General features: G+C 35.2%; 1 protein-coding gene across 1 annotated transcript; it reads left to right on the top strand.

Moving 5' to 3' along the window:
* Positions 1-288: 288 nt before the first annotated feature.
* On the top strand, positions 289-25,606 carry LOC142350670 (nucleobindin-2-like). The gene is made up of 9 exons (XM_075402598.1): positions 289-621; positions 1,127-1,312; positions 1,599-1,728; positions 2,107-2,234; positions 5,391-5,536; positions 10,247-10,385; positions 23,379-23,521; positions 24,432-24,522; positions 25,164-25,606. The coding sequence occupies exons 1-9, from the start codon at positions 450-452 to the stop codon at positions 25,460-25,462; spliced, it is 1,434 nt and encodes a 477-aa protein (XP_075258713.1). The 5' UTR covers positions 289-449; the 3' UTR covers positions 25,463-25,606.
* The last annotated feature ends 434 nt before the right edge of the window (positions 25,607-26,040 follow it).

The following is a 26,040-nucleotide window of genomic DNA, read 5'->3' as shown; positions in this document are numbered from 1 at the left end:
GATTCTAATTGGCAATTGTAACTCAGATAATTAGTTCTGTTCTGTTCTGTGACATTACTAACAAGGTATATAATATTTTTCTTTTTAATTTTTTATTACTGAATTTTCAGTGTTTTTATATTCTGTTCTGATTTTTTTATTACTGGTAGCCTCCAGTAGTGGTATCCTCATTGCCGAAATTTTCAGTACTGCTGTCTCATTTACGTTATTTTTGCTGATGATTTTTTGGTTACTGATATTTTCCATTACTTCTGTTTCTCATTAATAAGCGTTTCATTTTATTTTCAGATGATTGCTGGCCTCTGATGTTTTGACCTTTATTGAAGGAGCGATTCGGCGAATCAGAGTTGATAATCAAAATTATCAAGAAGTTGTCAAATTCAAGTGCCAAAGTGGTCTGTCTACATAATTGTGGGATTTAATCGCTGATCTGGCCCAACTTAATCATAATGATGTCATCGCTAAATTCAAGGCTGAATAGAGGGGTGCTGTGCACTGTTGTTTTGTTGGTGTTTGTTTATTCACACCTGGGTCTGATTGACTGTAGGAGGATACCCAGAATGCATGCTGAGAATCCGAATATTAGACACGTTCCAAGAGGTCCACCACCTCCCCATCCAGGTACGCGACATTGTGTGTATGATATATTGATCAGCTAATATTTAGGGCCCATAACAAAATCCGCCGGCCCTTATTTAGATCCTGTCGATCAATTTGGAGCTGAAACGGCACATCCATTGTAGACAATCTTTCATACATTGGTTGATCTTCTGCTATTTACGATTATAGCATATGGTCGTGCATGCCTAAACTTGCTAACTCAGTATTAGTAGTCTAAAAATCTCAATTTAGAGTATCATATTAATATGTTGAAAACATGACATCCCTAAATAATGATGTGAAAGTTGAAGTCGAGCATTCGTCGACTGTGAAAATTTTGTGAGTTCTTTGTTTTCGTGATGGACTCAAGCAAAAATAAATTTGCAACTTTTATTTGAACGTCAATGGAGTGCAACGGCAGTGTCCTTGAAAATCTTTACTTCCGTTACTCCGGTGGTCGAAACATTTTTCAAAGAAGTTACTACCAATGTAAAGCAGATAAATATGGATTTTGAATTGGTTTCAGGTAGACTTGACAAGAATCCACCGCCTCGTGAGAAGCACATAGAACCGAAGGAAGGTGACACTTTGCCAGCTGACATTGCCGAGCTTAGCTATGAAAAGTACTTGAGAGAGGTCACTAGGATTCTGGAGTCGGATCCAGACTTCAAGAAGAAGATGGAAAACGCTACCAGGGAAGAAGTTATGTCAGGTTTGCGCGAAGTCTGTTTGTGATTCCTCAACTCATCATTTAACCTATGAAAATTGACAATCCTTCGATGGTATCTTCAATCATAGTATAATTTTTAGACGTTGTGGCATTATAGTCTTTTAACCACATAAAGGTTGTTCTTCATTTTGGTGTATTAAGGATAATGAAGTGCGGGGGCAGGTGGAGTGCTGTTGGTAATATATCTTACTGGTCGCTTAGTTAATGAATTGAATCGAGGATCCGCAGAATTGTATGAAGTGAGAATCTTGTATTTAGTTGTTTTCAGGCAAGCTGTCGAGAGACTTGGAGTTTGCCTCGCATCATGTGAGAAACCAGTTAGATGAAGCTAAGAGACGAGAGATCGATCGACTGAGAACAGACTTCAAGGAAATGGCTAGACTTCAAAACAATGATAGGCAAGTTTATGCTGTAGGGATATTAATATTAGGGTTTTCCATTTCATTGGTTTCTAGAATGTGAAATATCGCTTTTTATCACAACCCTTTTCTACCCCACTCAGAGAGCTAGTCTCCTTTTTATTAAATTAACTACTACCAAGCTAATCCCCGCCATTCTTTTAAAATCAATGCTTCTGGAGTTAATTATGCTTTATATAGAAAGTACCTCGGTAATTTTTATCAACTTAGCTCTGCTTCTGTTGCTATTCACGGTCAGAAAGTTGATTTTAAAGCTATTCTCCAGTCTGTACTTTGCAACATTAATTCATAGAAGCATTTTGCAGGATACCAGAAAACGGTGTTGAAGTAATTTATTAAATTTATTCGTTCTTTTAGGTCAGTACACGAAGACTATATCAAGTCGATGACTGCTCACATGAACAGACCAAAAGACCCGAAAGAGTTCGACAAGTTCACATCCGACGATCTTCAACAGCTTATTCACACTGCCACTAGAGATTTAGGTTAGTCTAAGAATGAAGTATTTTTTTACATTTATCCCGAGAAAAGCAGGAAACTATTTCCGCCAAACTCACCCCTCACTGGTGGGACAGGGACAATAACCTACACCTCTAAAATTATTAATTTTAGCTGTTGTTGCTAGGCCACCTCTTATAGGCTGTGATAACTATTAACGGCGCAAAGTTGCTTTATCTGGTTCACATATTATTATTATGAAAGCAAATGTTTAATTGCTCTTGAACGAAGTTCATAGCACTTATTGTAAACGTGTGTGTCTTCTTTTTTATGCAAAATTTTTGCTTGACGGTATCGAGTGACTTTCACGCCCTTGCGTTTCGTGTGATCTAAAATTCTCTCTCAATCACAATTTTAAGCCGCTGAACTCAATTGGCGGCAATTTAACACTAAAAGTCAAATAAAAAGTGCGCCGAAACTTTTGCCATTTTTCACTTTAAATTCTAATAGTGGTATATGTTAACCTCTAATGTGGTTATTTGAAGCCCACTATTGAACTTCTTAGTCCCATTTAAGCCCCCCCCCCCCCCCCCGACTGAAACAAGCTGCAGTTGATTAGATCTCCTACTAGTCGTTCGAGAGCAATTCTTCCGACGTTTAGTCGGTTATGTTTTGTTATTAACACGTAATGTATTATTACTCAGATAAACAAAATCTTAAATTTACTTAGAAAGGCAGTTTAAATTTGTGATTTTTTAAACTGAGAAAACTCAGCTGATTGAGTTCGAGCATGACGTCATTTTCACTTCAAATAGGCTTTTGTTCATTGTATTTTCAAATAGGCTTTTGTCCATGATTGTTTGTGGAAGATGTTTTGCAGGATGTACTTTTACAATTGCTGGACTGAAATTTTAATTCATTCGCGTAAATAGTTGTCAGGCCACAATTTACCTTGCTCTCAAAATGGTTTTCCTCTTTTTCAAGTTGATTTTTGCCAGCTGTAGTTAGATGTTTTGTAAGTGACTATCTGAATCTTGAATGCAAATTCAGATCTTTTGGTAGACATTTCATCAATCATACAGACTTTTTTTGATAGTATAATCATTAGAAATTGTGTTTTCTGATGATATTTTGTATGTGTATATTTTCGAGTTCTGGTCCTGTTAGAAATTGCTATAAGGCAAACACAAGTCGTCGACTCGTATGAAAGCAGGCCTGGTGATGTACAATGTAAAAGATATAAGTAACTATGCTATACTGTAATTTAGTCGGAAAATCAGTACGATAACAATAATATTTTCTACGATAATATTTAGTTTTTTCTTCTTTGACCCTCAAAAGATCTGCTGGGTTTTTTTAATGGCTGATTACTAAGAAGTCGGCCAGGAACGGAACAAGCTTCTTGGGAAAACAATGTCAGGTTAAAAAGCATTTGAAACCCTCGGTCATTTTTTAAGGATAGATTTGACTTCAGTTTGAAATCGCAATTCAATATAAAAGTTTTTTCATTCCTTTTTTCCCTCTGCTTTGTGCTTTGATTCGTATTTGTTTTTTGTTGCCAAGAACAATATACTCAATTTTATTAGCTTTTAAATCGAGAGAGAGTTTTATGTGAAACATGCGAATATTGCTTCTACCCAAGCTTCAAGATTTTGCAAAGTTAGAAGTTGCAAAGTTTAAATTGTGTTAAAATTGCGGTATCAGCATGCTGCATTCAGTGTTGATCATCTTAGTCATTCAAATCAAGAGTCAACTGTTCGATACTCTCTATATAAATCAATTCAATCAGATGTTTCATCATTGACAATTACTCTTTCCTCGTCCCGAAAAACGTAACATATTGACTGGAGAGGATGAGAAGCCCACCCATTCAAGTTTTTTTTGTGAGTTGCAGATCTTGATATGTTGAATCAGAATCTTTTGATGAATCGATTTCTTTTGACAGATCTCAAGTGTTTCCTTGAATGAGCTATTCCTGTTTCGGTATACAGGAATCCAGTTTCTGTAGCTTAAAGGATTTTTCGGTGCAAGCATAGTTTATTTAATAAAAGAGGACCTTAAACTTTTTCCTCTGGAACTCTTTGAGCTATCTCAATCGATTCCGATTCAATGTTTCTGAGTTAATAACAATAATTTTTTTTGGTCCTATTTGTTAGATAGGTAAGAAGTTGGATTACATTTGTGCTCTCTCGTTTTTTCGCAATCCAAAGAATTTGGATTGTATCGGTGGAACGTCTTGTCAATTGCTCTCAAACAAAGTTTTTTTGCTATTATTTTAGCCATGAGGCCTTTATTCAATGCAATTTTTTGCCTAACCAATTTTATGTCTGACGTTTTCAACGTTTGACCTCAAAACGGGATAATTATGTTACGCTCGGAGGTCAGAAATTGGCTGAGGAGCTCACTTAGAGCTTTCCTAAGCGCTGCAATTCACTGAAACTGTTTTGAGCAGCAGACATTAATTTATGGTGAGAACGATGGCTCTTATTCTTGAGCCCCACTCCCCCTTTGAGTACAGTCCCTGCACCCAGCCCCCCCCCCCCCCCCACCATCATTTGACCCCCCCCCCCCCCCCCCTACTGCATGCCCTGATGCTAGGATCTCTCAGCCACAGTTGGCTACTATTTGAGCCTACCGCTCGCAGGTCGGTTATGTTTATTCAGTTTGTGCAGAATCAGGAAGCCCAAAAAGAGAATTTCTAGTAAGATATTATGATCGATAGAGTCGAATGCTTTCGATAGATGCCGCTTCAGTTTCTTTTTTTTGCATTATCTGATTTTTCTGCTAAAAGAAAAAGAGTAAGTAACTATTAATTTGTTTCGTCATTGAGAGTTATGCGTTGTTCTATTACCAGACTGGCTGGAAAAGTTTTGGGCATAGTTTCAATTGACGTTATCCACATAATACAAGTTCGGCAATCATGAAATCGTTGTCGTTTGCAGTAGCTTTTGTCAAAAACTGTTTTTAACCAAAAATACTAATTTGTGCAAATTTCAATTTTTACGGAGATTTCAATCCGTAGAGTTGCATATTGCCTCGTATTTTACTCGCATATTGCCTGCTGTAATCTTTTTATCATTAATATTCGGTTCATGGTTTAATGGACGTCGGTGACGTTGAAACAAGGAAAAATTTTAATGTCTTATTTTTTCCGTCGATTTAAGCAGCACAAGTTTGAGCAACCATTTTGACATTTTTTTCAGACGCCATTGATGTAAAACGACGCGAAGAATTCAAGAAAAATGAGATGCGAAAAGAGTTGGAACACAGACGGGCCATGGAGAAGTTGTCGCCTGAAGAGCGGGCCCAGAAAGAGAGGGAATACAATGCACAGAGGAGAAAACTGAAGGTACTTTATGTTGAAACAAATCTTTTGCATTGTATGTAGGCTATATGACAAATGTATGCTGGATCCTAAAAAAAATTATGAAGAAAATTGCCGTTTAAGTTATGAATTTTATAGGGTATCCTTTTTTAGAAAAAAATGGTGTTTGATGAGGTGGAGATAAATAGCTCCATTAACAAGAGCAGTGCCGTTTTTTCTTCTTGAGGATTAAAGTTAGGGTAGGTGGCTAAAGTTGGACTGATTTGGATAAAATCGAGTGGGACTGGGTGCGTTGTTTCTTGACTGTTGAGAACCAGTTATACCTGTTGTGGTAAATCTGACGTGCAGCAATGGATGAAGATAGTATTGATTAATAGCCGCCTCAGCTTCTCAGCCGGCTATTTTAGCGCTCCTAATTTTTTACGACTCTAAGAGGAGTATTGGTTTTAGGTTTTTTTTACCGGAAGTACTATTCGCTCGAACGCTGTTTTGACCTAAAAGCGAAAGTGAGAAAAAATGCCGTGTGAAATATTTTTTTCTGAGCGAGAGAAGTTTCTTGATCATGCGCTGCGTTTTGTGAATGACTTTGTGACTTCGAAAAGTATTTTTGACAGAATGTCCCATATAGATAACCGTTTTTAGCCGTTTTTCGTCTAAGTGACCAGTTCTTTTGCTTGTAAATTGTTTTTTTTTGTAGAAATAAGTTTTATTCGATGCTTCATTGAAATGTAAACTTAATTTTTTGGCTTTTTTTAATAGCCGCACAGCGATAGATGGGGCTATTATTGGCCTTCTCTTGGTTTTTTACAATTCAAAGAGTTTGAATTGTATTGGGGCGCTGTCTTTTTTTAAGATCTGTTCACACATTTTCACGATTTTTGAAGTCAAATGGGAGTAGTGATTTTGGTCACGCCGAAACAGTAAGTGGAGCGAAAAAGCAAGTGGTTTTGCGTGAAATTTTTTCGCTCCAAATTTAAAGTAGACTGAGAAAACGGTGTTTGAACAAAGATTCGCCTTCTCGCTAGTGGTTTTTTGTTCACATGCAGCAATTTCACTTTGATTTTTACTGTTTTTTCGATTTTTTGGATCGGTTTTTTTCTAAATGGTTTTCCCAATCCATTCATAGTCCGTTTTAGGTCTAGTTTTCTGTTTAGTCAATGGAAATTCTTTGAATTGTACGTCAGGACTTGTCCTGCTATGTTTTTTATTTCGCTGTCGCGATTTTTGTTATGACCATATGACGTCACAACCACTTCAAATCTGCTTTTTGTTCATTCGTTCATGAAATTTCAACTGAACTGCGTGCGTGACGTCATTTTTCGCTCTTAGTGGAGCGAGTTTTTTCGTAGCTGCAGATCTACGAAGCTATTGCGGCTACTTTTTGGCAATATGCCAGCTATGTTCTATTAATTTCTTCGTTTTTGGATCTTTCAGCCGTTTTTTTGGCAAAAACTAGTTTATATGGCAACTTCCTTTTGATAATTCATATAATCAATGCCTCTTACTATCTGGATGGGATGTAATTTTTGTTCTAATAAATTGTACATATGTCAATTCGATTTTGGTAGTTTTTTTTCAATTTTTCTCAGTTTTTTGTTTTTAAAATAGTTTTATTTACTGGAAATAGTCGTTTTGTGCAATATGAGGGACTTTAATTTCGATTCAGAAAATTTCAGTCATTTCTTGGCGCTAAGTTGTTGAAAAACAGTTAATTTTTTTTTAATAAATGCTGACTTAAGTTTTTAATAAATGCTGACCACTTTTTTGCAAAATATTTCAATGTGTTGTATGTTTGAATTCTGCTTTTACGTTTTTTATTCTGTACAGGAGGCTGGATTTTTTTCTCGGATGACTCGTTGTCTTTTCTATGTCTCGAATGCTGAACAATGAAATGTTTTCGTTTTTCTTGATTTTTTGTTTGATTTTTGACTTTCAAAAGTCACGAATTAGTCTATTTGTTAGTGCTTCTTGCATTGTGTCCGTATTCTTCACTTTCTAGTTTGCATCATTCTAGCTTTGTCCTGGCACCTACTTTTATATAAGTTATATTGATTTTTCAGTGCTAAGACTGTTGACATATTCAGCTTTTTCTTAATTTTCGTCATTTCTTGGGTATTTAATTGATTTCATTCAACATAAAGCAGTACTGAGAGTTTGTTTGAAAGTCTGTTCCTAAATTTCCACTTATTGCTATTTATTGCAATTTGATTGCGACAGTGGAATTGTTTTTAAACGCTCTTTTGCCTCTGAATATCATTCTGTTATGTCTTTTGTATGATTAATTTTATTTTAAAATTAGTAAGAAATTCTTTTGTCTAGTGTATATACAACAAGGAAGAAGTATGTGCTGTTTTTTCCTAATTGGATTGATTAGAAATCTAATTGTAGTGGTTTTTTATTCTTAATTTTGAACAATCTTTTTTGAAAAATTTTACTTAGTTTTTTAAGATCATTATCTGCCGTTTGCTCTCGCAATCTTTTCAGACTAGAATTATGAATTCTTTGAGAGCAATTGATAGCCTTCTAAGTTTTTCAGCCAATAAATTTTTTGATCCTTCTTTATACGACTTCATTGTTACCAAACGTTTTTAATTGATATAAAATTTTGCTGCATTTTGTTTCTCTTGTGAGTGAAAGTTGTTTAATTTTCACCAGTTTTTAGATCAGACCTGGGGAGGTAATTAATTAATGGTTTTACACAAACGGTAAGAGCTTCAGCTGCAATTACGGTTTTTTGTAAATTTTTGACGCTTGGAATCGCTTCCGGAATTTTTCCGGCTATTTTCTTTACTTTGTCGAATAAAAATTTTTTTGCTTTACCGTAGTCCACAGATTGTTCTGCTAAAAGTGTTTTTAGACAGCAGTTGCTCAGCAAAGCATTTCAAACTGAACAGCGTCAGTATCAAAAAACGAAATCAGAAATAGAAACGGGATAAGCCCATAGAGCCCAGTTTTAGATGCGCGTTTCTCGAATTTGGTTCTTATAAGTCTTAGTTACCGCCTGTAATGCTTATTGGTATTGATACTAACTCACTTTGACTCGCTTTGTCTCACTTTCAGACCGGATTATGTTCAACTACAAAATGACGTCAGAATAGTTCGAACTCTAAAATCGTTTTTCTACTAAAATATTTTCTACGGCAGCTTTTTTAAAATCAACGGCGGCTATTTTTCTGCAATCTGCCGGGTATGTTGTTATCTTGCTTTTCTTTCAGTTCAAATAATTCCAGATTTACTAGGGTACTGTCGATCTCGAAAGATTTGCTAACAGATTTTGATTAGAAGTCCAATTTTTAATTGCTCTTGAACGACGTTCAAAGCAATTATTGTAAACGTGTGTGTCTTTTTTATGCAAATTGTTCGCTTGACCACTTTGGGCTTTTCTTCTTTGACTTCTGAAGTGACTTTTTCACGCTTTCGTTCTTCATTTTTGAGTGATCTCTATTGCGGTCACTCCCAAGTACAGCTTGTTGCTAAAATAAATTGGTTGCAGCAGAGCAAGGAGGAGGTTCTGATGGCGCATTTGGAAGTGCTCGGGGGTACGGACTTGGTGGTCAATGGTTCGAATCCCGTCGGGGGAAAAGTTTTTTTGCGCACATAAAGAAAAATTGATCTAGGCTATAGTCCCTGAATTAAATTGCCTCGCCTGTCGTTCAAGAGCAATTCTTCCGAAGTTTGTGGGTTTATGTTTTAATGATGGTTTTTATCACGCCAAAGCAGTAGCTTGAACGATTTGTACGAGCAGTTTTAGCGTGTGCATTTCTTGATGGTTTTGGGTTGTTGCGTTTTTCCAACTGGATTATTAATTTCACAATGGAACCATGATCGATTGCTTGTGTTTATCGCAATTAGGAAATATTCTCCCATTTCCCTTTAAGTGAGCTTGTGTTTTCTTAAAAATAGGAGCCCTCTTAATTATTTCTGTCGAATCATATGAAATTCATTATAAACAGCCTTGCTAGTTGAAATTTTCTTCAGCACAGGATGGTTGCCGATAATCTTAGTGATAATCTTTTATAAAATGTTGTGATGGTGCTGTGGCGATGCGCTGAGCTATTTAAAGGCTGTGTTGTACATACCTACCTAATGAGTAGCTTTCGACTTTCGAAGTGCGGGTACCTTGAAAACGTTATGATAAAATTTTTCACAGGTCCCGCACAGCTATTTTATACAGATTTTATTGAAGCTACTGAACTGCAATTATCAGGGATATGAAGAGAACATAATATATGTAACATATCAGAGTCATGCTCTAAATAATTTTACAAAACATTTTTTATCAATCCGTCAAATTTCAGCATAGTCGAACCGTTTAAAATTGCTATTTTTTAAGTCTACTCAATCAGCGGTGCAAAAAAATTGTCTGAAGCAGGTTTTGTTTATCGTAAATTTTTTGATTTCTGTTAAATTATTTGATTTTAAATTGCGAGCTGTTCTGTTTCTAATTGAAGATGAAGCATCTGCTAATTCATACTTTTACAATTTCAGCTGAATTTGCAGAAGGTGCGTTCTTTAAGCTCATTACCTCTCGTTTTCTGATCACTTGTTTCATTTAGTTCTTTCAACACGTAATATTAAAGGGAACCTAGAATAGCTGAGATATTTGCTGCGAGTGAATTCAATTAAAGAAGAAATGTACTTAACAAGTTCATATTGTGAGACTCAGTTTGGCGTGCTTTTACTACAACCTTCACCTTCGTATGTTAAATTTCATTAAAAATTGGTTTATTCTAGGAGCACCCTCGTATGCATGAGCCGGGGCACAAGAAGAACCTTGAGGAAGTATGGGAGGAACAGGACCACATGGACAAGGGAACTTTCAAGCCAAAAACATTCTTTTACATGCACGACATGAACGGTGATGGAAGACTGGGTCAGTTTATTTTACATTGCTGTTATCATGTTGTCAATAGCCGCGTCAGCAATTCGAGACGGCTATTATTGCGCTCCTATTTTTTTACAATCGAAGAATTGTATTGGGGCGCTGTGTTTTTATTAGTACGACTCGAAGAGGAGTATCGGAGAAGTCCTTTTTTTAAATCAATTTTCTTGGAGTGATTTTTGAAGCGGGAAATAAAACGCGTGAAAAAATGTGATTTTGGCGCTGAACAAAAGTGAAGAGCGGAACGAAAAGAGAGTGGTTTTTGTTCATACCGCTGTTTTTGAGAGAGCGAGAAATTGATGTGTAAAAAAAAATTTCTCTAAGCGAGCGAATTTTTTTTGTTGACCTCCGGCTTTTAAGAGAGGTTTTTTGCAACTTTTGATGGTTATAAGGTTTGATTATGATATTGTATTAGTTTTAGACTTGTTAATAGCCGCCCTCATCTTCTCAGCCGGCTATTATAGCGCTCCTATTTTTTTTTTACGACTCGAAGAGGAGTATTGGTTTTCTTAAGGTTTTTTTTTTCCGGAAGTACTATTCGTTCAGACGCTGTTTTGACCTAGAAGTGAAAGTGAGTGAAATTGCCGTGTGAACTAATTTTTTCAGAGCGAGAGAAGTTTTTGGATCATGCGCCGCGTTTAGTGAATGGCTTTTTGACTTTGAAAAGTAGTTTTTGACTGAATGGCACATATAGATAACCGTTTTTAGCCGTTTTTTCGTCTAAGTGGCCCAGTTTTTTTTATTGTAATTTGGTTTTTTGTGGAAATAATTTTTATTCGATGCTATATTGAAATGTCAACCTCGGAAATTGATACCACAGAGTTTTGCAGAGCCTGAAGATGCATTTCAAGTTCAAAATTGGCACATAATTCTTGATTTTTTAGTTTTTTTTGGCTTTTTTTCTATTAATTTCTTCATTTTTGGATGTTTTAACCGTCTTTTTGTCAATAATCTGTTAATATGGCAACTTTTTTTGATAATTCTTTTACTCAACGCCTCTTTCTACCTCGATGTAATTTTGTTTTATAAAATTGTACATATGAGAATTCGATTTTGGTAGATTTTTTCCGATTTTCCAGTTTTTTGTTTGTATTTTGGTTTTAATAACTAGAAAGTCTTTTTTTCTAACATAAAGGACTTTAATTTCATTTCGAAAAAAATTCGATTATTTTTTGGCGTTAAGTTTTTGAAAAATAGTTAAAACTTTTTCAGAAATGCAGTCTTAAAAGTTTTTTTGACCATTTTTTTTGCAAAATGTTTGGATGTTTCGTATTTTCTCTATTTTCCATTTTTTGAGTTCTCTCCAATAGGATAGATCTTCGTATCGGATGGCTCGTTATCTTTTCTATGTCTCGAATGCTTAATAATGAAATGTATTCGTTTTTCTTGATTTTTTTAAAATTGATTTTTAACTTTCAAAAATCAAGAATTTCGTTTTGTTACGGTGTTCCTTACATTGTGTCCATTTTCTTCACATTCTAGTTAGTATCATTCTGGTTTCGGGCTGGCACCTACATTTATTTTCGGTATATTGATTTTGTCAGTTGTTAAAAAATTGAATGATTTCTTAGATTTTTTTTAGATTTTTGTCATTTCTCTGGTTTGCAATTGATTTCATTCAACATAAGGCAGTACTGAGAGTCTGCTAGCAAGACTTTTCCGAAACATCCACTTATGAATGGTTGCTGCAACTTTCTTCCGGCCTTGGTTTTAATTTAAACGATTGTTTGCCTTTGAATTTTCCTCTGCTGCTTATGTCTTTTCTATGATCAATTTAATTTTTGACTTAGTATGAAATCATGTTGTCTAGCGTATGTTTAAGGAAGGAGTATATGCTCTTTTTTCTTAATTGCAGTGATTAGAAGTGTAATTGTAGTCGTTTTCTGATTCTTGACTTTGAGCATTCTTTGAAAAGATTTAACTTAGTTTCTAAGATTATTATCTGCCGTTTGCTTTCGCGATCTTTGAGATAAGAATCATTAATTAATTGAGGGCAATTGATAGCCCTATCAGCTTTTTTAGCCTATCAGTAATTTGATCATGTTTATTATTTTGGACTTTTTTTACGTTACCAAACGTTTTAATAATATAAAAATTTGCTGCGTTTTGTTTCTCTTGGTGACAGTGGTTTGTCACCAAATTTTAGATCTGACCTGGGGAGGTAATGAGTTAATGGTTTAATACAAATAGTAATTGCTTCCGCTGCATTTACGGTTTTGTTGTAAATTTCTGACGCTTCGAGTCGCTTCCGGAATTCTTCCCGGCTATGTTTTTAGTTCGTCGAATGAAAAAATATTTCGCTTTACCTCATTTTGCCGCCTTTTCAACATATTGCGTGAAATCTTTTTGACTTCTCTAGGCTAGTTTCTCTCTTCTCTCATTCTGCTAAAAGTGATTTTGAACATCGGTTGCTCAGCAAAGCAATTCAAAATGAACAGTGTTAGTACAAAAATGGATGTCGGAAATAGAAACGGGATAAACCCATAAAGCCCAATTTTAGATGCCCGCTAATTGAACGTCGTTCCTATAAGTCTGTTTTACCATCTCTAATGCTTATTGTTATTGATAGTAGCCACTGTAGCCTCTATTTAAGAAACAGAAGTATGTTCAACTACGAACTGCCATCAAAGTAAATCGGACTTAAAAAATCTTTTTGTACAAAATGTATTTTTTTCAATATCTTCTGTTTTTTCAATCCCAATCATGCTTATTGGAATCAACGGCGGCTATTTTCCGGCAATCTGCCGGGTAGGTTTTTGATAGGAATTGAAGGTTTCAAGGAGTTAATTTGAGTTAAATGCTAATTTGGAGGTTTTTGATCAGTTTTGCTGATTTTGACGAAATTTAATGATTTTTTGCCTGTTTTTTTTTTGTTCTAATGCTTTACATGGGTTTTGAGTAGAAGCTTGCTACTTAAGGAATATTCAGATATCAGTTGACTAAAGTTTTTTTTGTATAAGTTTTTTTCTTAGCAAAATTGACAGAAAAATTGAGAAATTTAACCATTTCTTTTTTCTTTGCCGTTTTTCTTTTTTTTAAATCTTAGACATGTTCCTTAGCCTATTAAGACTTGCCCAGTGTTTTCCGAGCCTTTCATTGCGCTAATTTCAAAGGAAATTTTTTCGGCTGTATGTTTCCTTGTACTAATAAAAAAATAGTCATTAAGTTTTTCTAATTTTTTGTTCAATTTGTTTTTGAATGCCATTTCTATTCTCCCCTAATTTTTATGGCATTTGTGGAGGTTCAGGGTTCACAATAGTTGTTCTAAATGCTAAGTAATAAGTATGGGCAGTTTTCTCCTTCGAGTCGTTTCCGGGATAAACAGGTAAATCCCAGCGGGCATTAAGTTTCATTAGAGGCCCAAAGTGGGCTTTAGTAGTCCTTAGAGTGCTTAGAGTGGTGCATCTGCTAAGATGGCCTTAATTTAAGGTTAAAAGGTCATTTTTAGGAGTTTTTCGCTTCTAAGTGGTGCACTTTTTCATGTTGTTTGTAATTTTTTGAGTTTTTTTTAATTGATCCGTCTTAGGTTGAAGTTTTTAAAAGTTGATGAAGGCCTTTTGCGAGACAAAATATGTTAATATGACGATACTATGTTTTGGTACTACAAACACAAACACGCAAAGCTATACTAATTTTTTTCAATTTTTTCAGGTTTTTCCAGCTTCAGGGGGCCAGGAAATTTTTGAATCCTTTAAAGTTTGATAATAGAGCACTGCATAATTTCTAGTAAAAATGGATTGGTTCTCAACATTTTAATGTCTCGATTTTTAGAATTTTTTTATAAATTCTGCAATCCTAATTTGTCAATTTTCGATATTCGTCTTTCTCAAGTGCCAGAAAACCTATTTAACGATCTGATTAAAAAGTTACTGCTTAGTTGTTAGTTTCAATGGATTTGTATTCAACAATTCAACCTTTCCAATTTCAGAAACTTTTCGATAAAATTTGCAATTTTTTTCACGTTTTTTTCCAAACATTCAAATTCAGGTTATTTCCTCCAGAGTTGGATAGTATGTTATGAAATAGTTGCTAGGGGCAATAGTGTGGTTTTCACGTTTGAATAGAATGAATTTCTATTTTTTGAAATTTGAATTTTTTTCTAAAAATTATTGCCTATCGATCTTTGAGCCAATGCATTTTTAAGGCTTGGAATTGGGTGACTGGATAGCTTCTAGAGACACAGAAATGATTCTGAAGATACCATTATCACGATTTTCAGCAACGATTTTCGTTAAACTATTTGCAATTGATTTCATTTTTTTAGTTTTGGTCATTTTCGAGTTAATCGGTCTTCAAGGGCCACTGATTTTTTAAAGTCATGCAGATATAATCTTGCATTGATTTCAGAAACAAAATTGGTCGTCAACGTTTTTTTTGAAATAGGTATATTAAAAGAGATTAAGTTTTGCCTAAGGGATAAAAGCTGCAAGAGTTTTAGCAATGAGTTTATTTTTGTTTAGTTTATTTGATTGTTTTATTTTCTCAATATTTGGAGCATTTTTGCGTTTTGGCTGGCATTGTTCAATTGATCTGCCGGTGAAGTAAAGTACTTCTACGTTTCTCAAGCAATTTTTTGAATTGTACTTCAGGACTTGTCCTGCTATGTTTTTTTAAGATCTGTTTTTCATGATTTTTGAAGTCAAATTGGAGTAGTGGTTTTGGTCACGCCGAAAATGAGAGTGGAGCGAAAAAGCGAGTGGTTTTGCGGCGTGAAAGTTTTTACTCTATTTTTAAAGTAGAGTGAGAAAACGGTGGTTGAACAAAATTTCGCTTTCTCTAGTGATTTCTTGTTCACATGCGGCAATTTGACTTTGATTTTTACTGTTCTTTCCATTTTTAGATCGGATTTTATTTACTGGTTTTCCCAATCCTTTCGTTGTTCAGTCGAGGCCTAGTTTTTTTTGTTAACCAAATTTCACTTTCTGGTGGTTTTAACTTTGATTTTTCCTGTTTTTTCGATTTTTTGGATCGGATTTTTTCTAAAGTGTTTTCCCATTCCATTCAGAGTTCATTCTAGGCCTAGTTTTTTTGTTTGAACCATCTTTCAGTTTCTCGCTAGTGGTTTTTGTTCACATGCGGCATTTTGACATTGATTTTGTTTTGTTATTTTTTGAAAAAAAATTGATGTTTTTTCTTAGAAATGGGTTTCCCAGCCCACTCACAGTCCCTGCTAGGTCTAATCTTTTGTTTATTCAATGGAAATTCTTTGAATTGTATGAGAGGATTTGTCCTGCTATGCTTTTTTTTAATTCGTCTAACAGATTTTTGTTTCGTCTTACCCTGACTTTTTCAATGACTTTTAGTGGTTTGCTGTTAAAATTTGTCTGCGTGACTTCATTTCTGCTTTTAGGTCGATTGCGTGACTTACCTCACTCAAAAAAATGACTTCTGAAATCCTTTTTGGAACTTTATTTTATAAACATTTACTAGTTAAAGATCAATAGTGTGCATCTAAGTAGTGCCAAACTTATGCCCTATTTCTTGTGTATTAGTCTTTAGTTTTTGATTCCGAAAATCAATTTCGAAAAAGCTGTTTTAGGGATTTTTCCTTATAGACAGTATGTGTCATAAAATTGACAGTCCGATTCTAACCGAAAAAGTCTAGTGGTCGACTAAAGGACTTTTGGTCAATGTGCCTATCTTGTTTCTTTAGTTGTTTCAATTCATGGAAGGCCAGAAGCGGCTATGGCGGCTATTTTCCGGCAATCTGCTGGCTATGTTTTTTTATCACTTCTTATCACAGTGTTTTTTCATTAACTTCTTTGTCTTCGGTCTTTGTGATCTTTTGACTTGGAATTCTAAACAAGTTATTTCGCTGTTATTGTCCGGCAATCCTCCCGCTATGTTTCTCTATTGTTAATTGCTCTGAATTGAGGTTTGTAGCAATTATGTTAGTCCTGTTGGTCTTTTTTATGCAATTTTTCGTTTGACCAATTTTTTTGTCTGACCCATATGACTTTTTGTCCTCAAAAACGGGATAAAAAGGTAGCGCCCAGCTGGCATTAAGTTCTGTTAGACCCTTCAGCTCTCGAGTCTCTAAGTATGCGATTCGCAGAAAATATTTTGGAGACTTATACTTATGGTGTGAAGGGCGGTTCGTACAAGTTGACCCCCCCGCCCCACATCAGCCACACCTCACTCCTCCGATCCTCACCCCTGCTTATCTTTCAGGCCCTAAGGGGCGCGTGCAGTCAAAGACCCCTCCCACCTTGAAGTAAGGTATTGTGGACATTAATTGTGGGTGTCCCTATTGATTTTCTTTACAGGATAATAGGAACAAAAACAGTCTTAGTTTTTTTAATTAACGAGCATTTGTCGCATTTTAGGTCAGTCTCACTTAATTGCCATTTTCTTCGAATTTTCCCACGCCACTCCAGCTTTAATCTATGTAGAATGAAACAGAGAATTTTCAGTTGCTCTCAAACGAAGTTTGTAGCAATTATATTAAAACTGTGTTCTCTTATGCCATTTTTTCGCATTATTAATTTTTCGTCTGACGCTTTTGTCTGCGTCAACAAAAACAGAACGAACAGGTAACGCTCAGAGGCCATTAAGTTCTCTTGGAGATTTTGGCTGACTAAACTGCAAGTATGCGATTCGCCGACACTGTTTTGCCGACATAATTTAATGGGGGTTCTTGGATTTGGACCCCTATTTTCACACCCCTTCCCACCTCAACAACCTCCATCTTGCACGTCGTTCCGCCGGTAGCCCATTGCGCTCGACCCCAACGCACTCATCGCACTCCCCTCAGTTAAGCTAAAGCCAGACTCCTTGAAACCTAGCTAGATAGTGACGAAGCCAACCGCTTGCCTGTCGTTTGAGAGCAATTCGACTGTCATTAATCGGATATTTATTGGTCTTGAACGATAGCTATTCTTCATAGCAATTATTGTAAACGTGTGTGTCTTTTTTAATGCAAATTTTTTGCATGAACATTTTTCGTTTTTCTAGAACTTTTTTTGACTTCTCAAGTGACTTTTTCGCGCTTTCATTCATCGTTTTTGAGTGATCTCTATTGCTCTCACTCCAAAGTAAAGCTTGTTGCTAATATAAAATCGGTTGCAGCATAACAAAAATAAGTGATTCGTAGCGCAGTGGTAGTGCGGGTGGTTAAAGATTGGGAGTTAAATGGTTCGAATCCCGGCGGGGGAAGTTTTTGCACCCATAAATAAAAATTGATCTAGGCTACTTCCCCTGAATTAATTTGCCTCGCCTGTCGTTCAAGAGCAATTTTTCCGACATTTGTCGGTTCATGTTTTTTTGTTCCCATCTACTCCTGTCTCTGTTTTTAAATGACGTAAAAAATTGAGTAAATGAATTACATACTCTTTAACTCATTTTCGTGTTTAGAAAAATGTTAGTGACACTGGATTTTTTTAAATAGCGTCAAGTGGATTCTGAAGCACTATGTGCCAGTTTTTGAATTGATGTTCGCCTAATTTGCGCTAATATTGATGCTCAATAGTTCCACAAAAATGATTACTCATTAGTTGCTCTGCAAAAAGGTTTTGCTCAATGACTAATAAATTCCCTTTGCCTATCAGTGTTTTCGCCTTATAGCTTTCGCCCCCGTGAGACGTTTTCGAGCGATTTTTTAGGTGTTAATTTTTTATGGTTATTTTGATTGGGCTGTTTTAATAGCATTTTGACGTTTAAAAACGGAAACTGAGTTGGCAGCCATTTCGCAAGTTTTTCAGCATATTTTGGATTATCAGGTCTTTTATGCAGCTGTTAGTTTTATTTTGCTATTGTAATTGGGAATTGAACAGACGCTTTTTTCAGGTCGCAGTTTTTTTTAAAAGCAATTGATAGCTGATTGCAGTTTTGTCGATATGAGCGAGCTTTTTGGCTCCCTTTTTGAAATTCTGTTCTGTTAATTTGGCACTGTATTTTCTTTATTCAAAACTAGTTTTTGATTGTGATATTACGTGCTCATGATTGTGCAAGGAATTTCATTTTCCACAAAAGATAATGTTTTCTAATTCAATTCAAATTAGTTTTTTTAATAGGTTGATTAGTTGGTTGGTGGAAAGTGGTTTTTGGTCAAATGATCTCACTTTTTTCAACTTTTGTTAATGAAAAATCATTAGAGCAGTGATTTTTTTGGAGCAGTGTTACGCTGGAATTTTAGCAAAAAGCGATTACTTTTAGTGCGCGATTTTTTTGTTCCAAATTGACTTTCAAATGGAATGAGATTTTTTTGCTTTTTAGTTAACTTATGTTTCACCCTTTGATTTTTTAATGCATAGTTGCTGTTGTATGGACGCTTCATAAGGCAATTAATGGTATTCAAGACTTAGAAAATATTTTCATAAAATATGATTTTTTGGCCTTTACCGTTTTTGTAGATTTTGTTCATCTATCGCGTCGTCTTAAAATTGACAGGTCTCTTTGGCTTGCAAATAAGGCATATGAAAATCTAGTTAATGAACCGTATTTCTATCTAACGGTTGTAACGGATTTAACTCTTGTTATGAAGCAGTGATTTTTGAATTAGCTTTTTTGTGGTTCTGTTTGCTGTTCACTCGCTTAGTCTCATTAATGATGGGCTTTATCGACTCTTGAGTAAGGCGTAATTGGGCCGGTCTAATTAGCTCAATTAATATCTCTTGGTTTTAAAAATTTTATTGTTAGTTTTTTAGTTTCTGGCTTGTTGGTCTTTTCGTTGTCCTGTTACTGAGTGTCATTATTCGAAAACCGCTTTTAGCTTTTTAATGAGACATAGTTGAACCCATCTGCGGATTCAATTTATATCACGGTTTTTACGACTTTGACTGTACGACGTTATTTTTCATCAAAAAGTTTTTCCTATTTTGGAATTTTGTCCCTGCTTTTGGTTCTATATCGTTTTGAGGTAGGCTCCTATGAGAGATCTCATTGATTCATTGACATTCTAATTAATCAACGTAAAACGTGTTCCACAGTTCCTCTTTGTATCTAACGTTTTTTCACTTGAACGCCATTAGTTATAAAGGAATTGAAGGACTTTTTGACCGATTTGGTTACCTTTATTCTTGTCGTCTTGGTCCAATTAAGGACAGCTCTTTTTGGCTTCTCAATGACACGAGACAAAAACTAAGATTCAAGAATTTAAGTATGTAGCTAATAATGTCATTTTTGGAGAATGTTTTGTTAAAAATAATTTTTGTCTTTCACCTGTTTCTCTTTCTAGTTTTCTTGGTCTCAGCAATGACAGGTTTCCATCATTTTCTATTTAATTAGACCTTATTTTGTCTATCTATCTACCTAACTTTTTTCACTCAATAATTGTAGTTTTTTTTAGCTTTGACCTCCTTCACTTTTAATATGTCCGTTGTTGCCTGCCTTTGTCGATTCTTTTGCTAGGTGGTATTTTATTAGGTTTTATGAAGGATGATGTATGTTTTCTAATGACCTATTGTTTTTTACTTGTTTTGGATTTCGAAATCCCTCATTATTAGTGTGTTTCTAGATGTTATTTGATTGAATGATTTTGACATTTAATTTTGAGAATTTGGAAAAACGAAATTTTTAATAGCGTCAAAATGATAGATGGGGCTATTATTGGTTTTTTCTAAGTTTTTAATTTTTCGTTTGTTTATTGGCCTATAGCTATGCGATCACTTCAGCTCTGCTTTTCTGTCATTAAGGGATTCAATTTGCTATCACAGTTTTTACGACTTTGACACTATTTGTTATTAATTGCCTAATTTGGAGATCGCTCCTGCTTGTTGTTCCGTGCTGTTTTTACGTAGACTGTTATGACTGATCTCACCGATTCATTGACATTCTAATTGATCAACCTAAAATGGGTTTAAAGTTCCTCTTTGTATCTGACGTTGTTTTCAGTTGAAGGCCATTAATTTTTATAAAAGAATGGCAGTACTTTTTTATTTGTCCCCATTTTGGTTACCTCTATTCGGGTCTTTATGATCCAATTAAGGAAAGATGTTTGCGGCTTTCCGATGACACGAGATGAAAACTAAGATTTAAGTTTTGAAGTTTGTATCTAACAGTTTTATTAACTTTGAGATTATTTGTTTAATAGCCGCCCTCATCTTCTCAGCCGGCTGTTATAGCGCTCCTATTTTTTTTTTACTTCGTCAAACTTTTTTTCGCTTTACCATTTTGCCGCTTTTTCGACATTTTGCGTGAAATCTTTTTGACTTCTCTAGGCTAGTTTCTCTCTTCTCTCATTCTGCTAAAAGTGAATTTGAACATCAGTTGCTCAGCAAAGCAATTCAAAATGAACAGAGTCAGTATAAAAAATTGAGGTCAGAAATAGAAACGGGAAAAACCCATTAAGCCCAATTTTAGATGACCGCTATTTGAACGTCGTTCCTATAAGTCTTAGTTACCATCTCTTATGCTTTTTGGTATTGACAGTAGCCCCTGTAGCCTCTCTCTAAGAAACAGAAGTATGTTCAACTACGAAATGCCATCAAAATAAATCGGACTTAAAAAATTCTTTTGTACAAAAATCTTCATTTTCAATATCTTCTATTCGTTCAATCCCAATCATGCTTATTGGAATCAACGGCGGCTATTTGCCGGCAATCTGCCGGGTATGTTTTCTCTTTCACCTGTTTTTATTTCTAGGTTTTTTTTGGTCTCAGCAGTGACAGGTTTCCTTTGATTACTAATTAGACCTTTATTTTAGTGAATGTTTACGGTTGCCTGAATTTGTTTCTTTGTTAGGTGGTACTTTATTAGATTTTAGATATTATTTATGCTTTCTAATGACATTGTTTTTTACTTGTTTTGTATTCCAAAAATCCGTCTTTGTAAAGATCTTTTTATATTTTATTCGATTAAAGGACTTTGACATTAAAGTATATGGGTCTATGACGTATCGATCACTTCAAATCTACTTTTCTGTCCTTTAGGGATTCAATTTAGTTACCACGGTTTTTAAAGCTTTAAGGCTATTTGTTATCAAAGGTTTTGCTGCTTTTTGTTGTGTCGTTTTTACGTAGGCTGTTATGACAGATCTCATTGATTAATCGACATTCTAATTGATCAAATTAAATGAGTTCTACAGTTCCTCTTTGTATCTAACGTTGTTTTCACTTGAAAGTCATTAATTTGTGAAGAAGTTAGATGATTTTTTCTATTTGTGCCCGTTCCGGTTACCGTTATTCTCGTCTTTTCGGTCCAATTAAGGACATTATTTTGGCTTCCCACTGACACGAAATGAAAACTAAGATTTGAGGATTCAAGTTTTTAGCTAATTGTTGTTTTGAGAATGTTTTTTAAAAAAACCTTAACTTGTTTTTCTTGTATTTTTGTCTCAGCTTTTTAAGGTTTTTTTTAAATTTCTGATTGGATCTTATTATGTCTATCTTTTTTCCATTCAATAGCTCTTGTTTTTTTCTGGCTTTAACATCGTTTGCTTTTGATTTTTTCCCGAGAATGTTCCTTTTTGCATTTGATGTTAATTTTGCTGGGTGGCACTTTATTTGATTTTATGAAAGATGGTTTATGTTTTCTAATGACATGTTGGTTTTTACTAGTTTTGTATTCCAAAAATCCGTCTTTGTAAAGATCTTTTTATATTTTATCCGATTAAAGGACTTTGACATTAAAGTATATGGGTCTATGACGTTTCGATCACTTCAAATCTACTTTTTTGTCCTTTAGGGATTCAATTTAGTTACCACGGTTTTTACAGCTTTAAGGCTATTTGTTATCAAAAGTTTTGCTGCTTTTTGTGTCGTTTTTACGTAGGCTGTTATGGCAGATCTCATTGATTAATCGACATTCTAATTGATCAAATTAAATGAGTTCTACAGTTCCTCTTTGTATCTAACGTTGTTTTCACTTGAAAGTCATTAATTTGTAAAGAAGTTAAATGATTTTTTCTATTTGTGCCCGTTTCGGTTACCGTTATTCTCGTCTTTTCGGTCCAATTAAGGACATTATTTTGGCTTCCCACTGACACGAAATGAAAACTAAGATTTAAGGATTCAAGTTTTTAGCTAATTGTTTTTTGAGAATGTTTTTTAAAAAAACCTTAACCTGTTTTTCTTGTATTTTTTGTCTCAGCTTTTTAAGTTTTTTTTTTAAATTTCTGATTGGATCTTATTATGTCTATCTTTTTTCCATTCAATAGCTCTTGTTTTTTTTCTGGCTTTAACATCGTTTGCTTTTGATTTTTTCCCGAGAATGTTCCTTTTTGCATTTGATGTTAATTTTGTCGGGTGGCACTTTATTTGATTTTATGAAAGATGGTTTATGTTTTCTAATGACATGTTGGTTTTTACTAGTTTTGGATTTCAAAAGTCCGTCATTGTGAAGGTCTTTTTTGAGATTAAATAAATTTGACATTTATTTTTTTTGAAAAAACGGAGAAACGATTTTTAACAGCCACAAAGTGATAGCTGGGGCTACTAATAGCCTTCTAACGTTCTTTTATCGTTTGGTTACGGCCCTTTGACGTACGATCACTTCATATCTGCTTTTTGTGTAATTATAAATTTCGACTTAATTGCGTGCATGACTCTTCGTGGAGCGAGTTTTTTTCCCTCTCATTTTCAGTCATAGAGAAAAACTCATTTTTCACTGTTAGTGGAGCGGGTTTTTTGTTCGTTTGATTAAATTTTTGGGCACATGTGATTTAACTCAATCTCAAAAATGACTTCCTCACTATCAAATTGACTTTTCTTTACTTTATTTCAAGGAGAAAAGGTCAACGGACTGTGTGTCACTCTAATTGAAGGTTCTTTGAGAGCAGGTTATAGATGCAGCGATAAGTTAAACATATTCTTGATCAAGATTTAAGATCTCAGCTAATAATAAGAGAATTAAAATTTTAATAACAAGAGGAGAATTTTCTTTTCCGTCTGTTTTTATAAACTTTTTGAACCTGCAGATCCAGAAGCTATTAGGTGCTTATTTTATGGCAATCTGTCATCTATGTTCAGACGGGCGGTTGATTTTTTTCACACAGCCCGCAGGATTCAAAACTTGGATCCCCTAACCTGTAAAATAAATTTGATTTAGATGAGTCCGAGTTGCAGGCTCTGTTTGTGAAAGAGGTTGATAAGATGTATGCTGAGGCTGAGAAGAATTACGACGACAAAGAAGAACTTGAAAGAGTGAAAGAAGAAGAAATGGCAAGGATGAGAGAACATGCAATGAATGAGGTAAGCTCTTTTCGCCACTTCTCGCCACATCTAAACCAGTGCTATCCGTGGGGCTATCATTGGCCTTATAGAAGTTCTGACGATTCGGCGAGGTGTATTTCTTACAAGTCTAAGAGGAGTATTGGATCAGTGTTTTGATCAATAATTTTGTAGTGATTTTGAAACAGGAAATGCGGCACGTGCTTAGGTTAGGAGCTCGGCTTAGGTTGGGAGCAGCGTATTCAGTTAATCTACGGACTAGATTGCGGACTAGATTAAACACTTTTTAAAAAAGTAGGCTGCCCATTGCCTTTACCTGTTTCAATCAACTTAGTTATCAAAATTATTAACTTTCTAGTAGAGTTGTTGATAGCTGTAAAGTGGTTGAAACATTCACCTTTGAGCCTTTGTTCAAAAATTTCTTGTGGGCAATTTTAATTGCTCCCAAATGAAGCTTGTAGCATTATATTTGTCTCACTGGTCTTTTATTTATCCGATTTTTCGTACTACCGAATTGTCGTCTAATCGTTTTAATTTCAGTCGTAGGAATTTTTGTCCTCAAAAACAAAATGAACAGGAAAAGCCCGGAATGTGAATCGCATACTTAGTATGCGGTGAATCGCACACTAAGTATGCGTTTCACTGAAACTGTTTAAGAGACATAAATGCATTGTGTGAAGCTTAGAGTTTGACCCCTCTCGTTCCACATTAGTTTCACTTAACGCTTCACCCCTCACTCCCTCCACCTCATTCCACCCATAACCCCGCAGGCTGCCGCAACCCTCGCTCGCTACCCCCTCAACCCATGCCCCTCAAATAAGCTGAAGTTAGCCTCCCTAAACTGCAGCTAGCTACTGACAAAGCAAACCGCTTGCCAGTCGGTTGAGAGCAATTTGCGCGACGTTAGTCGGTAATGTTTCTTTACTTTCAGGTTGATACAAACAAGGATAGATCAATCACGTGGGAGGAATTCAGCTTGTTCACCCAGTCAAAAGACTTCGAAAAAGACGATGAGTGGAAAGGTATGTGCACATGATTAGGTTCTCTATGGGGTGCATGCTTTTCATTGCATTTTTGTCTAATCGATTCCGGCTTCATTACGTGTGTGCAACTAATTTCTCGTATTCTGTTTCTCTGGTTTGTTTTGCTTCATATATTAGGTTATATTTAGAGACTGTTTTTTGGCTTTATCTAATTTGTTTGTACGTACATGCGTTGTCATCTTCAGTAGATCCATACCCGGCTTTACATATAACATTGCATCATTGCTCCTTTTACAACTTAATGGCAGAAAAGATAAACCTGAGTGAGTTTGAAAAATGAAATAATGTTAATTTGTAATTTCGTCAACATGTAACTTGAACAATGCGTTTATCTAAATTTACACGTTTTCGGATTTTAAGAAAAATAAAATTAATTGATGACTGTAATTCATGAAAATGTTGCAGTAGCAGTTGAGACTTTCAAGGTGGCAGCCTGGATATAGACATTTATTTATCGCAATAACTATTCAAGTTTTGGTAACTAATAACTAATCATTAAATAGATTTAAATGTATTTTAGGGTTTTTTGCAATTGTTGCAGTAGGTGTTTGCCTAAATTATTCTCCATGTAGAAACAATATTAAAAAGTATTTACGTACAACTCAAACTCTTTCGTTTAGGCGTACCCGAACAAGAGCAGTTCACCGAAAATGATTTGAAAGAATACGAACAACGGTTGGAAAAAGATATGAAATTCCTTCAAGAGCGCAAGGAAAAGCTGAGAAAGTATAAGGAAAAAATGCAGATGGAAAAGAGTAAAAGCCAAACGAAACCTCCCTCAAAAAATATTCCTGGAGACGGACATGTAATGCCACCTCCACCTGATTTTTACTACAATGTAGACGGAGAGAAGTTGCCGAATTATGATCAGCGGATAGAAGATTATGGCGATTACAGAACTGTAGAATTCGAAGGGTGAGAGTAAGTTTGTGCAAAGTTCTGATTGATTTCGAAAAGCTGTGCTTTTAAAGCTAGAGAAAAAGGTCATTCATTTTAATTCCAGTGATTTTCGGCAATCCAAAATGTGGCTTCAGCCTGTAAAACGAAAATACGCTACTCTTATTTTGAAGAAGTTATGTTGGTTTTTTGAACTGACGCTTTCCTTCTGCTACTGGCTGTTTTGTTCCTTAGATAAAATGGGAGTGCTTTTGCTGCTATCATGAAGTGATCGCAGTACAAGCCAGAGCCCCTACCCTTAATCAATATTGCGCTAATTTGTTGAATTTGGCGACATAGGCAATGTGAAGTTTCCAATCAGTATAATTGTTCCCCTGTCGCCATATCCCACACTGTAAGGCCCTATTACATGTAATCAAGATACATTTTGTGGAATGATACAAGTGAAATAGATCAAGTGGTCCTCGTTATTTGGGGCGCTAGATCTGAGTTCGCAGGAAGTTTCATTGCAAAACTGATGTGTAACGTGATCTGAATGACCTCTTTCAAAAATATTATCCGAAAAAATGATCAAGTAATTTCACTCATGCATGATATGTG

This window comes from Convolutriloba macropyga, chromosome 12, assembly GCF_964194025.1.
Source record: "Convolutriloba macropyga chromosome 12, txConMacr16.3, whole genome shotgun sequence".
Lineage (NCBI taxonomy): Eukaryota > Metazoa > Xenacoelomorpha > Acoela > Convolutidae > Convolutriloba > Convolutriloba macropyga.
Note: the sequence above shows the minus strand (reverse complement) of the source record. Positions and strands in the feature narration are given on the sequence as shown.

Coding starts and splice junctions, on each gene's coding strand:
- LOC142350670 (XM_075402598.1), top strand. CDS start 450: ATGATGTCATCGCTAAATTCAAGGCTGAATAGAGGGGTGCTGTGCACT. Junction 2,235..5,390: donor CACTGCCACTAGAGATTTAG/GTTAGTCTAAGA, acceptor CATTTTTTTCAG/ACGCCATTGATGTAAAACGA. Junction 24,523..25,163: donor AAAAGACGATGAGTGGAAAG/GTATGTGCACAT, acceptor TCTTTCGTTTAG/GCGTACCCGAACAAGAGCAG.